This window comes from Desmodus rotundus, chromosome 3, assembly GCF_022682495.2.
Source record: "Desmodus rotundus isolate HL8 chromosome 3, HLdesRot8A.1, whole genome shotgun sequence".
NCBI lineage: Eukaryota > Metazoa > Chordata > Mammalia > Chiroptera > Phyllostomidae > Desmodus > Desmodus rotundus.
This window is the reverse complement of record NC_071389.1, coordinates 137,536,382-137,551,872: the sequence shown is the minus strand read 5'-3', so window position 1 is coordinate 137,551,872 and position 15,491 is coordinate 137,536,382. Positions and strand designations below refer to the sequence as shown.

Sequence of the window (15,491 nt, the reverse complement as noted above, 5' to 3'; positions counted from 1 at the left end):
AAATCTTATATGTAAAGAGTCTTAATTTGTAGATTATAAAGTACTTTCCTCCCTGTTACTTTTCTGAAATTAAACTCACGAAGAAAATACTCTTTTCCTGTTAATGACTACCTAGGGGGTGGTGGATAGGCATGTGGGATTCTAGTCCCTGAAATTACATTCAGAATTACAGAAGAGCTTTTATGAGATTCACCAAGGGAGTCCACTGCCCAAAGAAGGTTAAGTATATTCTAACAAATCAGTAGACCCTTTAGAAATATCTTTCTGTATTTCACATCTAAAGAAATAGCCCCAAAACATAGCAAAATGGTGATTAAGCTGTTCTTCTCTTTTACTCATATTTAATTGAATAGCTTTTTTCCAGATGTCAACTGGAAGAATACTTAAATATTTGAGTTTTCTACAATTTTAACAGGGAATTTAGGAGATAAAGCAGTCATTAAATAGCATGGGTGCTTTCAATAAACTTGCACATCCAACTTGCCTTTAAAATCTTCAGCATATCAGTTCACCATACCTACTAATAAATAATAGTAACTATAGTGTTTCACTTTGAAATGAGAAAGAATTGTTCACTTCTTTTTTATAGTAGAAGAAAATATCCTTATTCATAATCAGTGTATAAGACACATGTCAGATTTGATGTTTGTCCCCAAAATTTTGGAGGAAAGATACAGTCACTATGGAGGTCTATATAAATCTCTCCTATCATGACATTTCAATTTGCACATTCACCTTAAATAACCTCAATTGATAGCTTTGGAAACTTTATATAGAGGTCACCTTAAAAAAATAAGTAAAAATTAGCACAAATTTTGTAATTACTTTTTTTAGCCTGGGCTCAAAACTACTAGTGCTGGATATGGGAAAGATTTAAAAGCAAAAGAGTATGCAGATTAAACCAGGACGATGAATGAAGAATTATCTTACTGTTATGTGATTGGGTACTGTGGCTTGAGATAAAATTCCCAGTGTGCCATTATATTAATAAAATTAGATTGTAAGTGAAAATCATATGCTCTGAAAAACAGATAATAAGTAGATATATTGTTGACAGACATGCTAATACTGAAATTGCATGTGAAGATTTTGAATAATTAAACCCAAACTTGATTTAAAAAAAAAAATCTTAGTATGGGAAAATTATACTTGTGGTAGCTATGTTTTCAAGAATAAGTGATATTTACTTCTATTAAGTGCAATTATTGTATAGTCTTATACAATAAGGCTTTACATTTTTTTCTCTTACTTTTAGGTCTTAGAAGTAAGCATTTAATGCTGTGTCATAGTCAGATTTATGACTTTCTAATATGTCCCAATAACCCTTAGGTTATCTGTTTCTTTATCTTAGCAATGCTGCTCTCATTTTCAGGTTTCACATACAAGTAAAGCTTGAAATTTTCCAAAATATTTTTCGTGATAAAAGCAATATTTTTGTTTAGGTGACAAACAGCATGTTTGGTGCTTCAAGAAAGAAGTTTGTAGAGGGTGTCGACAGTGACTACCATGACGAAAATATGTACTACAGCCAGTCTTCTATGTTTCCACATCGATCAGAAAAAGATGTAAGTTAATCAGTTACATTGTGTTCACTCAGTGGTGTATGACAGTCTCTTTCTGGCTCCTGAAAAGCAGCATATAAACTCACTGTACTGGTTGTGGTTGAATGACTATGTTTTAGGCACACTTATGGGCCCTGAAGTACAGAGATGTTGAGCTTACATTCTAATGGGAGATGAAATGTTCTATGATTCTCAAGTTGGGATATGGTAATACTGTGGTAGGAAGTACTCAAAGACATGGAGTAAACATGGTATTGCTTCTAGATCATCAATTGTTTTTTAATTTGTGAAGTAACTTATTTTATGTTAAAATACATATAGAAAGAAGATTTGCAAAGATAAAATGGGAGGCTTTGGTGAAACTTAAGCTTTTGCTTTGCAATTTTCTTGCTACTGTTCTAGGTTTCAAACAATATTTCTTCAAAGTTCAGTTGTAGGGATGCTCTAATAGAAAAAAATTTTAAGAACTATTCAAAACATGGAAGGTGATATACAGGTGTGATTTCAGTGCTTTGGAAGGCTAATTAATTGTTCAACGATCCCATTTAGAATGAAAGGATTTAGGAAATAGCCAAGTGATAATTAGCCAATTGATAAAATAAATGAATTCAATTGTTATTTTCAAATTCTGGTAAGCTGCTTTAAGTTATACACTGTACAGTAAATATTCACTTGTCATTGATAGATTCTTGGAAACTTCAACTTTAAGTAAAATGGCATGTGATGAAACCAATTTTACCATAGGCTAATTGATATAAATAAGAGTTAAGCTCCTCGAGCATATTTGGTCATGAAAACATCACCAGGCTTCTAAATGAAGACCCAAAACATTTCTAACACTGAAATAAATGTGAGCTATATATACATTTTAGAAATATTAGTAAAAACAAGTAAGAGAATTATTTTCCAACCTGTTTATTCTAGGTAAGGGTCACAAGTGGCCAGAGCCTATCCCTGCAGCTCAGGGTACAAGGTGGGACCCACCCCTGGGCAGGAGGACGCTACTGCATTGTAGGGTACACACATACACTCGTACTCACTCAGACTGGGACAATTTAGACACTCTGGGGAACCTAACGTTAACATCTTTGGGACATTGGAGGAAGCTAGAGTACCTCAGGGAAAACTCACACAGACATGGGGAGAACGGGCAAACGCCATATAGTCAGTGGCCCTCCACCCCAATGTTCAGTGAAACGACCTTTCAAGAGGACATGCTCTATACTCAGTCAAACCAGTTGCATTCTTGTACTTTGTGTTTTTTTCCTTTATAAACTTGCTTTTCCTAATTTTCCTATCTGTGTAATAATCTACTCTAGTTCTTAACCTGATCAGATTTTTAGTGGTGTTTAAAGATCTATAAAATTCTAAGATACGTAACAGATGCTCTCATTTTTCATTAAAGTTTATCATTAGTTTAAAGCACTTCCTGTGTCTTTGAGAATTTCACCAATTGACTTAACCTACGTTTAAGTTCGGATTTCTGCAGGCTTTTAAATATCCACACACCCCCTCCCCCCAAACCACCACTGTTTTGGTGTTATTCCTCTTTATTTGTATTTGAAAATTATGTTATTTTGGCAACAAACTATCAATTGCATTATGGGGGCTCTTTTTAAATTATGTGTGTGGTAGTTTCCTTAATTAATATGCAGTTTCATAGCTCATAGAATAATGAATGTCATCTAATTTTCTGTTATATTACTGTCCTATTTGCTATAAACTATAATTGAATTATTTTTTACCTAAGTTGCTATGTTTAAGTATTGATCTTATATGTAATCAAAGAATTTGGGATATCTTTCTGGTAGCATCACTGCAGAAAGAAACTATAAAATTAACCCATGGGTGTGTTACTGTGATTGTAGTACAAGTTAAGCTTGATGAAAAAGTGGCAGTACTTACTGATGAAAAGCATTTATTCCATTTAGGAAGTTGTGAAACTTTCAAACTGAATCTGAAATAAAGTCTCTGAAGAGAATAATGATAGAGATGTCTGTTTCTAGAGAGCAGAAGTACCAAATGTTAGAGTTTTTTAGTCAGAATTATTTATATCCACTCACATACTCATATATTGGTTGGAATTCCAACCTAGTTGTTTGTCACAATTAATACAGAATGATTGGATTCACAAAAGTTTTTGATTAATTAAATAAAAAGGTAATAAAACATAGGGATTAACATTTTGGGCTCTAAAGCAGTACAGATACATGTTTGGATGTTAGCTTTGTCCGTTAGCAAGAACTTTTCTAAGCCTCAGTTTTTTAAATTTGTGAAATGGGACCAATCGTGTGTGTGTGTGTGTGTGTGTGTGTGTGTGTGTGTGTGTGTGAGAGAGAGAGAGAGAGAGAGAGAGAGAGAGAGAGAGAGAGAGATACTTATAAAGTTTTGCTGTTGCTGATACTTACTTTATTACACTATAGTACAGAGGTATTACACAAATTTTAGAAAATATGCATGGGGCAAGAAAAGTTACCTATAATGTTGGCAGGAATAATTTATTGATAAAATTTTAATTTTATACTTTACATTTTATTTTAAAAATATTTAAATCTCTGTGACACACTGACATATTTTTGATTAGAAAGCTTGTAACAATGTCAAGAATACCAGCTATTACTGTAAGTCTTTGCCATTAGACAAAAGAAGCTTACTGTGTTTTTGTTTTCTTAATTCTTACCTGAGGACATGCTCACTGATTTTAGAGAGCGGGGAAGGGAGGAAGAGAGAGAGGGAGAGAAACATCGATCGCTTGCCTCTCACATGCGCCCCTACTGGGGACCAAACCCACAGCGTAGGTATGTGCTCTGACTGGAAATCAAACCTGCAACCTTCAGTTTACAGGATGACGCTCCAACCAACTGAGCCACACTGGCCAGGGCAGAAGCATACTGTTTAAATGTACAGTGAAACGTTGCCAAATTTATATATATGCACACATACAGAGTGGTGTGTCTTTTCTGTATAGTTATTAGCCATTTGTATTTCTTGCTTTGTGGATTATTAATTTTTGTGCCATTTTCTATTTCTCTATTGAGATGATGTCTTCTTTTTTTGTTGGTGTTTTCCATATATTAAAATTAATACCATTGTCATTTGTTACAAATATTTTCTCAGTATTTTGCTTTCAATTTAGTTTATGCTTCTTTTAATTTAAAATATTAAACTTTTTAATTGAATTTGACTCATCAATCTTTTTATTGTTTCTGTTTTTTGAGATCATACTTAGACTTTTCCCAGACTACTTTCTTCTAGCATTTTTGTGCTTCATCACATATAACTTATGTTCATTAGAAATGTATTTTGGTTTAAGGTGTGAGTTTTATGGTACCACATTCCCCCTTGCTCTGAGAATCCAGTTGTTTGTCCCTGTACCACGTACAGTTAGATCACCAGTCAGAAAATGTTACTGTAAGTGACCAGAGAGTAAATATTTTAGATTTTTGCATGCCAAGAGACTAACTAAAGGATATTAAGTAGTTATTTATATAACTATTTAAAATGTTTTTAAAAAATTATTGGTTCATGTACTCCACACATGTATGTGGTATGCAGGATTTGGCCTGTGTTCAGTAATTTGGCCTCCTATAGGTTAGACCATTCATTTATGGCTGATTGAAATTTCTTCTTTATTATATTCTAATGTATTCTTGGGCCTGTTACTAACTCTTTTGTTTTATTTATCATACTGATTCTGTGGCAGAGCTACAACATAGGTGTAGTTTATAGACAATTTTCAAATCTTAGTGTCAGGTAAGGTCTTTCCCATCAATTATAAAAATGTTTTTGACTATTGCACATTTACACTGATTTTTATCTTTTTTCTGAAGAATATGGTTTTTTACTCCCATTCCTTATGCCTTTTAATAAGTAGGGTTTTATGGTTGACATTTTCATTATATTTTTCTGATTGGTTTTTACTGATATATAGAATACTTTATAGAATAGTTTTTTTATATATTTATAACTATCATTCAAAACTCTTTAATTAGTTTTTGTTGATTGGGAATATGGGCTCTGCAAATCCTACTACATGAGCTTATACCTTAGCCACATGATTTACTAGCTGTATGTCCTTGGTTGGACAGGTTACTCAGTCTTTGTGTGTCTCTGTATTCTCATCTATAAAGTAGAAATAATAGTTTTTGACTCATAGGTGGGTATAAGGATTGAGTGAATAACTATATGTATGTAAAACTTTTAGAAGACCAGATAGTAAGTATTAAAATAAATTTTTCCACTGATACATGAATAATAATACCATTATTACTCTGTTCCATTCTCTTGGGTTTTTAGGTTGTTAATATATCATCTGCAAATAAAGATTATTTTGTCCTTTAGAAAACTTTTGAAAAGGACAAATTTAAAAAATACTAAATAAGCAACAGATAATTCTGTCATTTTTTTCCCTCTGGGAGCAGTGAAAAATAATTTTAAATTGTAACTTACGATAACGAAAACTGAGTAATGGTTGAGGTAAACTTTAAGCCAATTATCAAAAAAACAAAACAATAAAAAAAAACCCAACTAATTTACTGATTTACCCTATTTGTAGAGCAGAAAATGTAACTGTTTCTTTGTCAAATACATCATTGCAGAAGTATATAGGAAACTTCTGTATGAGATTGTATGCTAATTAATTGTCATGTAGTTCTTTAGGCATCGTTCTTATTTTCCAAGACCTTTTATTTTAAGATATGCCTGTATAGTATGTGTCTTTCTAAGGAATGCTGAATTTGCTGTTTTGAAATATAAAAATAGTTTTGTAAATATTATAGATATGTTACTTAAATGTTTTCAAAGATTAAATCATAGGCAGATATGGGCTTGATTTCTTTTTTTATTATACTTGTTTTCTTAATGGACACTTTATTGAAAATGAAAAGCATTCATATAAGACATATAGTAGACAACTCTTTGAGTGTAATAAAACATAGGCAACTTAGAATTTTTAAAAAATATATTTGTGTTTTAATTACTAACATCCTTTCTAGTCTAATGAGTCTTTGTGCACTCAGATGACTTTTAAGCATAATCATTTTAGAAGACAAACTTGTAATAACCTTTTTTCCTTTTTTTAATATATGCTGTAAATACATGAAATGTAACACCTATTTACTACTTTTAAAAACTCCTAAAACATAAGAGTAGGCTACTTCCTTATTTTGACGAAGAGCAACCATTTTGAACTCATACTAGCTTTCGTACTTGTGTTAGCCTATAGTAATTATGGCAAGCAGGCTTTCTCTCAGGCCAATGAATTATCAACATTTCATTAAAATCTAGTATAAATTAAGGGTACCTTCTGTCACCATTATTGTTGTCATATTCCTGACTAGTATTTAATTACATACTGAAGTAATGTTGGCTGTTCTCATTGGATTCTTTCTATCTCACATCTTCACATATTTCTCTTTCCTTCTGTCTCCATATATCCAGTTATTTCCAAGAAACTGGAAATAACAGTATGAACCAAGAAACCTCTCTAGTCACTCTTCCTAAGTAGCCTTGTATGTACTATCAGTACCACTTGTATAGCCTTCTAAATTCTTCCCTGCATTTTAATAATCATAGCACCTATCTCTTTCTGAAAGTACCTATTTATTATTTATTGTCCATTTTACTCCACTAGAATTTAAGGGCAAAGGCAAGGGCAAGGACTTTGCCTGATTAGTTTACCGCTATGTTCTTATAACTTACAAAAATGCATAGAATGTAGTAGGGCTCTCAGTCTTTGTTAAAGAACGGGAAGGAAAGTTGATATTGAAAAATAACAATTAACTTTATTTGCAGATGATACTATTTATCTAAAAAACTCAAAAATCACCTTTAAACCTTTTAATAGAAAATACAAATGCATATGAATGTGTCGTTTTTATATAAAAGTAATAACCTTATAGGATTCAATGTAAATAAATCGGACTGTATGCTAAAGAAGTTGGAAATGTCAAATCATTTGAAGGGAATATTCTCAAACCTCTTACATTCATTGACCTACACATAGTTTTCAAACTAAATGTTTAAAGATAAAAACCTATTAATCAAAGGGAGTTAAAGTGATATAAGATATGTTAAGTTTTGATATTTCTATAAAAATGATTACAAAGTGTTTTATCTCCCAGCATACTACTAATAATAATAATTTATATTCAGAAAATACCATTTTATTCCTACCATACTAGCAAGAAGTTTGTTTCTCTTTTAGTGAATGAATAACCAGTATCTATGAGGGAGCATTGAAGTAACTGCTGTGGAAATACAATTAATACAGTCTTTGTAGGAAACATTTTATCAGTGCATATTAAGAACCTTTAAAAACGTGAACATTCCTTTAATCTGTTATATGCCTTTCCGTGAATTTGTACTTTGGTGGTTCTAACATAACATTTAGACAATGTAAAGATGTTTATTTCCATACTTTCTTAGTAAGGAATTTGAATATTAAATGTTTAATAGGGATTAATTACTATTGACAATTAATTATTGTTGACTATTTCAGTATTCTTTTAATAAATGTTCTTTTTGAAAATACAATGTTTTAATCAAAATTACCTGAAATACCTAGTAAACTCATAATTTGTTTTTAGTTATCTGATTCATAAGATACCAGATCCTATGACTTACTTTTCTGTCTGCTCCTTCCCTTGTGCTTGTCTTCTTTTGGTCTTTCTAATGTTATCTGTTTGCCACATTTCATTCTGATTTCAGCAGTTTCATTTTTTCTTTAACCATACTATTTTTAATTTTAAAATGTTCTTCAGATTCTATCTATATTTAGAACTTCCTTTTCCTTTGTTTCTTTTTCTGTTATATGCTATAGTGAAAGTCATATTTCCTTGCTGTTTTTGTCCTGGGATAATAACAATCTAGGTACTATCACTGTCTAGGTACTATCACTGTACCTTTAAGTAATTGTACTATGACTTTTTGAAAGCATTTAAAATTTAACTTCATTTGTTAATTGCTTTTATGTTCAAGAAAGTTTTATTTAACAAAACTTTATTGTATTTTGAAGTCATTACTTATGTAGACAGTAATTTCTTGACCAAACGGATTTTAATGTTTCTTGAAATAGGGTTTATAATTGAAAGTACATTTATTGGAGGGAATAACTGTGAGAGGTGGTCACTATTGGGAAACACAAGTGGGATAGAGTAATTAATACTTTGCTGTTATAGATTGCTGGCAGGAGCCAGATTTACCTACTAAGTTTTCAAATACACATTTTTTTAAACAAGCATTTTTAGACTTCTTTTTAGTTGTGATTTCAGAGTTTTATCTACTAACTGGAAATAATTTTTAAAATAATTCCTAGTCTGTTGATTTCGTTGACATTCTACATATTAAACAAAGGGTAAACGGGCTTTTTGTTGGGTCAAGGAAATACCTTGAATATCCGTACTAGTTCTAGTCACTTCCTGGTTTTTCTTGTTGGTTTGACTACAGTCTATATTATAGACTGAGAAATGATGACTGTAACTGTTAAGACGGTTATAGACTGGGAACACAGTAACCTTGTTGGTTTCAGCATTCTACTGATTATGTGACATTTGATCTTTTCTACCATTTCCCCCTCTAAGAACACAAGTTCTCCTTATTTTACCTGGATTTTGTGATGATAAACTTCTTCTTTTAGATTCCTAGGCAAAATTAATGTAAATTTAGGGTACTATTCAAAAAATTCTCCAAAGGCCAAGTGCCCTCTGACTGCTATTAATGACATTCCTGCCTTGAGAGGAAGACTAGATTACTAGCAGCTGCTGCTGCCATTTCTTGAACTTACTATATTATGTGCCATATCTTATCTTCTTTAATCTTCACTTCAACTTTATGAGGTAGGTAGTGTTATTTTCATCTTACAGGAAGGGACCAGACACTTCACTCTCCCATAGGTAAGTGGCAGAACCAGGATGCAATGCAGATTTTTTCCAGGCTCCAAAGTTGGGCTTTTGCTACTTAATGCTGCACTCCTTACTATGTGTCTCTTGATCTAAAGTTCTGTATTTTTCTAAGAAGTTTATATTATTAACTTCTAGCAATTTAAAATATGTAAATTTTTTCTTTTTTGTTCATTGTAGTTATTGCTATGCCAGAGTACATTTACAATGTATTTTCTTTGCCCTCAGAAATATCATTTCTATCCCATTCACATTCCTTCATGTTTTAAATCTATTTTTAGCACTGATATATTTCAAGAAGCATTCTTTCAGGGTTTAAAAATGCATAACATTTGGGATTGATTTTATAAGAAATTATATATTTGCATTTTTGACACTTTGAGGCAGTCATTTTAACATCAATTTGTATGTATAGCCGATCAATACTTTATGTGGATATTTTGAAAATAAACAAACTATTTTCATATTCCTTTAAAGCAGTTTTCTAACCTTCATGTACTCACACATAGAGAAAATGATAATATTTAATATATCTGCTAATTGGCTTCAAGTTCTTGGCCCAAGAAGCCATGCTGCCTCTACCTTTATGCTGTGCCTCCCAATGGTGAGAGGGCTGATAGCATGACACACCTATATAACTCACGTGTGGCTGTATAATCTTTGTGAGAATGTAGGCTAAATTGTCTGTTCTTAGGATTTATGTATTCATAAACATAAATTTCTGGGAAAAGTAAAATTTTAAGTGATCCATTCTAAAATGTTTACATTGACAGATCATTCTAAGTCATGCATTCATGTTGGCCAACAGCTTATATTTGAAGCTATTGGAAACAGTTGTACTTTTTTACTTTCATTTGTAGCTTGTAATGATAATAGAAAATCATAACTCTTAAGTATTTCATATAAATCTTTTACCTTCTGTCTCCAACTAAAACTTCACTATATATTATTCATTTTTTTGATCTTGTTATTGCCACTGGAAATTAACCTTTCGTGTGCTTAAATTTTTTCCAGTTTTATGGTAACAGTCATGACAGTTGTACCTAACAAAAGACTGATCTTGATCAGACGTAAAATGCTTATTTTTTTCAGTTTGTTTAGATTGCATACCCTCTGGATACGAGAAGGAATATTTGTAAGGTTTGATGCTTTTTTAAAGAAAATTTGTTACTAAATTTAAATACTTCTGTTTTACAGTAGTGTATAACTTAGTTCTACCTCAGAAGAGTCTTATGTGTATTATTAATTTGAAACTAAAGTTGTATAAAAACTATTGAGTTTTAGAATAATTAAAATAACTCAAAATTTTGACATAAAAATAACATGAAATATGTACTGTTAAAGCCTCTATTGTGTAACTCTTTCTCCTCCCGTTTTTCCTAATGTGGTCAGTGTCACCCCAGTTCTTCACTGGAAACCAGAGTGACCTCATAGTTCTCTGTTTGGTGATTCTTCACCAATCTCCTTTTCCCTATACCTCAACCATTTCAATGGAACATCAAGTACTGTTGCTTCTTCAGCCAGAATGCCTCTGTTTTGTAGTCCCATTTCTGCTTCTGTAGTTTAGTATGTTTCCTTTTCCATTCACTTTTGCTGTTGGAATTATCTTTCTACAGCACAGTTTGATTATTTCATGTCCTTGCTTAATAATTTTTCTCTTTGTGGCTGTAGTTGGTAGCCATTTTTTGTATGCCATTTAAGAAAATCCTTTACATTTGGCCCAACATACTCTTTTATTTCCCACCCTTTTGTGCCTCATGGGGGTGACCCAATCTCTTTTCCTTAATTACTGTATTGTCCAGTCATTAATATATCTTGTTTTGTTTGTATTCTAATCATGTCACTAACTTTTATCACACCCTCACTATGTATTCTCAGCCTGGAAGACCACTCTTCTGTGTTCGCATAATGTTCTCATTCTACAAGTATTTCTGTTACCTCACCCTTGTTTAGTATTATTTTCCTCTGGTAATACCTTTTACTTCTTTTAGAGCATTTGCCACAGTGTGCCTTAAAATATAATTAATTGTATAATTCATTTTCTTCTTTCACAAGATTATTATCCATTTGATGATATAGTCCATGTATCATTCATTTCAGATATTTTGGTGGTTGCTTAATATAAGACTCAAACATGCACTTACTTGTACACATTTTTATTTACTCAGTTTAAGTATCTACTTCGTGTATAGCACTGGCACATCCAGTGGTAATCTATAAGGAAATAAAAATTAAACCTAGCATGTTTGATGAATATAATATGCCTTAACAGAATTCTACTAGGGAAAAAAGGAGATGATGCAATAAACTGAGAGTCATTATATTGTGTATAAGTGTCATGAAATTCACATCACTCACTAATGGACAGGATACATTTAAATATTATATGTATGTATATATATTTGGAAGTACTTCGACTTGTTATTTGGTATTGTGTCAACTCCACTTATTATATGGTTGTATGTATGTTTGTTAGATTTTTTAAATTAATTTGATACACATCAATTTGTATATTCAAGTCATGAATTCTTACAAAATACAAAATTCTTCCATTTAGGTAGTATTAATTTAAACTTTAATAAACTGAATTTAGAATTTAGCTTAATATGTTATCTAAGACATGAGGAATTTCACTTATACAGTTAGAGGCTGACTTTTTTAGATACTGTCATGTTTTTGCTAGCCTAGTTTGTTTTAAAATGAAATAATGATTCTGCTATAGTTTTCACTTAGAATAACTCAGAAAAAAAACTTTTGCAGTGATAAAATTTCACTTTATTTGCATAGATTTCATCCAATTATGACTTTATTATGTAGTGTTTATGTTTTTCTCAAGAATAAGAAATGTGGGTTTGACTCGCATGTTATAATGTATTGCACAGATTTGTAATGTGTAAATGCAATGTTCTGTGTGCTTTCTTTATGCTCTAATATAATTAATTTGTTTCTAGATGCTGGCATCACCATCTACATCAGGTCAGCTGTCTCAGTTTGGGGCAAGTTTATACGGGCAACAAAGTAAGAATTTTGTATTTATTCTGGAATACTTTGTTTAAAGAGACAAAATAACTAAGAGCAACCAGTGCTGCCCTTGTGGATTCGTTCTAGGGTTTAAAAGGAAAGATATTTAATTTTTAGTTTTTCTTATTTCACTTATATAGCACAACCTCATTTCAGACCTTTCTAATTCAAAATTTGTTACTGGGATACAGGATAGATTAAAATTTTTTCTGCTTTTTTTTTTGTATCTATGTTTCTCTACGGTAATTTTGAAGAAGAATTTGCTAAACAAATTAAAAACAGACATCCTCTGTTTTCAACTAGAGGAAGTTAAAGGGTTTTTTAAATTTGTTGGTTAGTTGACTAAGTTGTTTCTGGATTTTGGCCTTTTTAATAATGTGAGCCCAATACTTAGCAGTTTCTCAAATGTTCTCTTTGTTTAGCAAATGTTTCTTTTTTTACTTTAGCTCAGTCTAGGTATAGAATCCATGTTTGTGACTTGCAGTTTAATATTTTTTCCATATACAAGATTTTATTTCTTTTTTAAGTATTGTAATACTTCTATAGCGCTTAGCACAGTGCCTGGCGCATAGTAAGCGCTCAATAAATGCTAGCTCTATCATGTAAAAGTTTTATAAATCTCAATTATAAAATCTTCCTGTTTTTTAAAATTAATTTTCCACACTTATGTATTAACAATATTTTATCTCTATTAGTATCAGAGATTACTGATCTCTTATTTGTTAATGGGTATGTTAAAATGAATATAAGTTCCAGCATAGATTACAGAATAATAATAGAGAAGACAATCTGATAACCGAGTATCCTAACTAGCTTCAAATAAAAATCATTTCTTTAATTTGAAACTCTTTCCTATTATAATAAAAAGCAAAGTTTTATTAGGTATCAGAATAGTTGTCAGAAAACATCTTATGAAGTTCAGTGGGGGGAAGAAAGTGTTTCTGTTAGAAATATAGTTTACATCTACTTTTTTCTCTTTCCCTAGTGGCCTTTTTTCTCTTTTGCTTATGAAACACAGTGTTGTTAATAGGTAATTAGTAAATGTAATTATTAATTGCTTATAGATATTAGCAGTTTTCCTCTCAGAGAGCATATTTTAAAAGCTTTTTTGTTATATTAGAAAATGTGTTGCTTATTCACAAGTGTTCATCCAAGTTGTTGGGGGAATATTATTAGGTAGTAATTTGTTTCTTTCAGCCTGTATTTTAGTATGAAACATGCCACTTTCCCCTTTCTGGTAACCCTTTCACTGGCAATACCTAGTTATTTTTAAAGCTACCCTTTGTGTCTGTAGAGTAACTGAGAAGAACTTACTTTGTTTGGGTTTTTTTAAGTCCATAATTTTTCACAGCAGTAGGTAGATACAGATTGAGGAAAATTATATTTGAGAAGCTAAGGTTATTTTATGAAGAATGGCAATTATTTTATAATATAATCAGTTATATGGACTTTAAAAATCTGATCCAATTTTTTAACCTGTAAATGTGAAATTGTAATTGGGCTAAGATGTAGAATGGTTTAGGTTTTAAATGTAGTTATTTATAGATAATGATAGACACTTATTGACTTAATTTGTGTAAATGATTATGCTGATTGTTAAGGATATACAAAGGTTAATAAATGAGCAAAGTTATTTTCATCAGAAAATATATTTTAAGGCAGTGGTCCCCAACCTTTTTGGCACTAGCGTCCAGTTTTGTGGAAGACAATTTTTCCTCCAACCAGGGTTGGGGGGATGGTCTCTGGATGCTTCAAATGCGTTACATTAAGCTCTCCTGCTGAACCTGGTTCCTACCAGGCCCGGACCAGTACCCGTCCGAATCTCAGAGGTTGAGGGCTCCTGTTTTAGGGTACTTAATTAGTTTAAAAAGTAGTCATACATAACAAGTATTTCTCATTGGAGTTTAGTGTATTAAATGGCTATATTCCTGTAGTATTGCTGAAGCAGCATTTTTTAATGGCTCACTCTTTTGACCCCGTGGGTATTAGCCTACAGAAAAATTGAACCTTAGATTAATACATACTAAAGTATTTCAAGTCAGGGTACAGTTATTCCTTGCCAGCATATAGATTTAGAAGTTAAAAGTAGTGAAAGAGGACAGAGCCTGGATTCCCAGTCTTTGTCAGTTAAGATAGACCCAAAAGGGCCAAATAAATTATTTAGCTAGTAAGTAGTCTGAGTGCATACCTTGGTAGCGAGGGGAGCAGAGGCTACTATATGGGGCTTGAAGACTAAGGTTTTAATAGTATAAGTTAGAATAATAAAACTTGAGGGACTGACTTAAAAAAAGGATGGGGAGATAGAATGAGTTGGTGGGAGTATATTAGTGATGCTAGTCTGTTGGCAATTAATTGTAATTTGCATTGGTCTTGATAGAACTAAAAGTTCTTTTGCCTCCCAAGTGTATCAAGTATCACCATTAACTCTGTATTTAGATGGGCAAAATTCAGTAGGAATTTGTGCCCTTAAAATGGAGGTCTACTATCTATTATTGTGTTCTCAGTGCTGAGAGAGAGGTTGTAGGTGAAGAAAGAGTGCTCACTCTAAAACTGAGACTCACTGAGATTAAATGGAAGGAATTCTTCTTGAAGTGGATACAGAACTGCTTAAACTTACAATTTGGCAGATTTGGGTGGAAGTGATTACATAATACAAAGGGTACCCAGAAGATGGATCACAGGTTCTTGGATGATCACAGTATGGTTGTATCCAAGCATGTAAGTAACTTTTTATCCTGGAGTTCATGTGACTACTGTGCATCAAGTGATAACTGTAGGAGCCAGTAAACGGAATCTTCGAGTTGGACGATGCTCTCTACGTTCTTTGAGTGTGTGCATAAGATTTTAGGTATACCTTACAGATTTCAGGATGCCTGGTCTCCCTGAAGCTGTCTACTAGATTGGAATGAACAGGAATTAATTTCTTCTGGATATTCAGCACATTGAAATTAGTGGCAGTATAGCTGGAGTGACTTTTCCTTACTTACCAACATGAGAGCTTTGGAGGATT

The 15,491-nt window shown here is 32.0% G+C and overlaps 1 protein-coding gene across 5 annotated transcripts in view; it reads left to right on the top strand.

Moving 5' to 3' along the window:
- Window positions 1-15,491, top strand: part of CNOT2 (CCR4-NOT transcription complex subunit 2) — a 108,876-nt gene that overhangs the window by 62,456 nt on the left and 30,929 nt on the right. For 4 of the 5 annotated variants that reach the window (XM_053921141.2, XM_024576378.3, XM_024576379.3 and 1 more), the window contains exons 3-4: window positions 1,443-1,565; window positions 12,412-12,478. In XM_053921141.2, the coding sequence (XP_053777116.1) occupies window positions 1,443-1,565; window positions 12,412-12,478 (190 nt within the window). Of the gene's footprint in view, window positions 1-1,442; window positions 1,566-12,411; window positions 12,479-15,491 lie in introns of those variants that run through there. The other variant, XM_045184688.2, reaches the window with a different exon arrangement.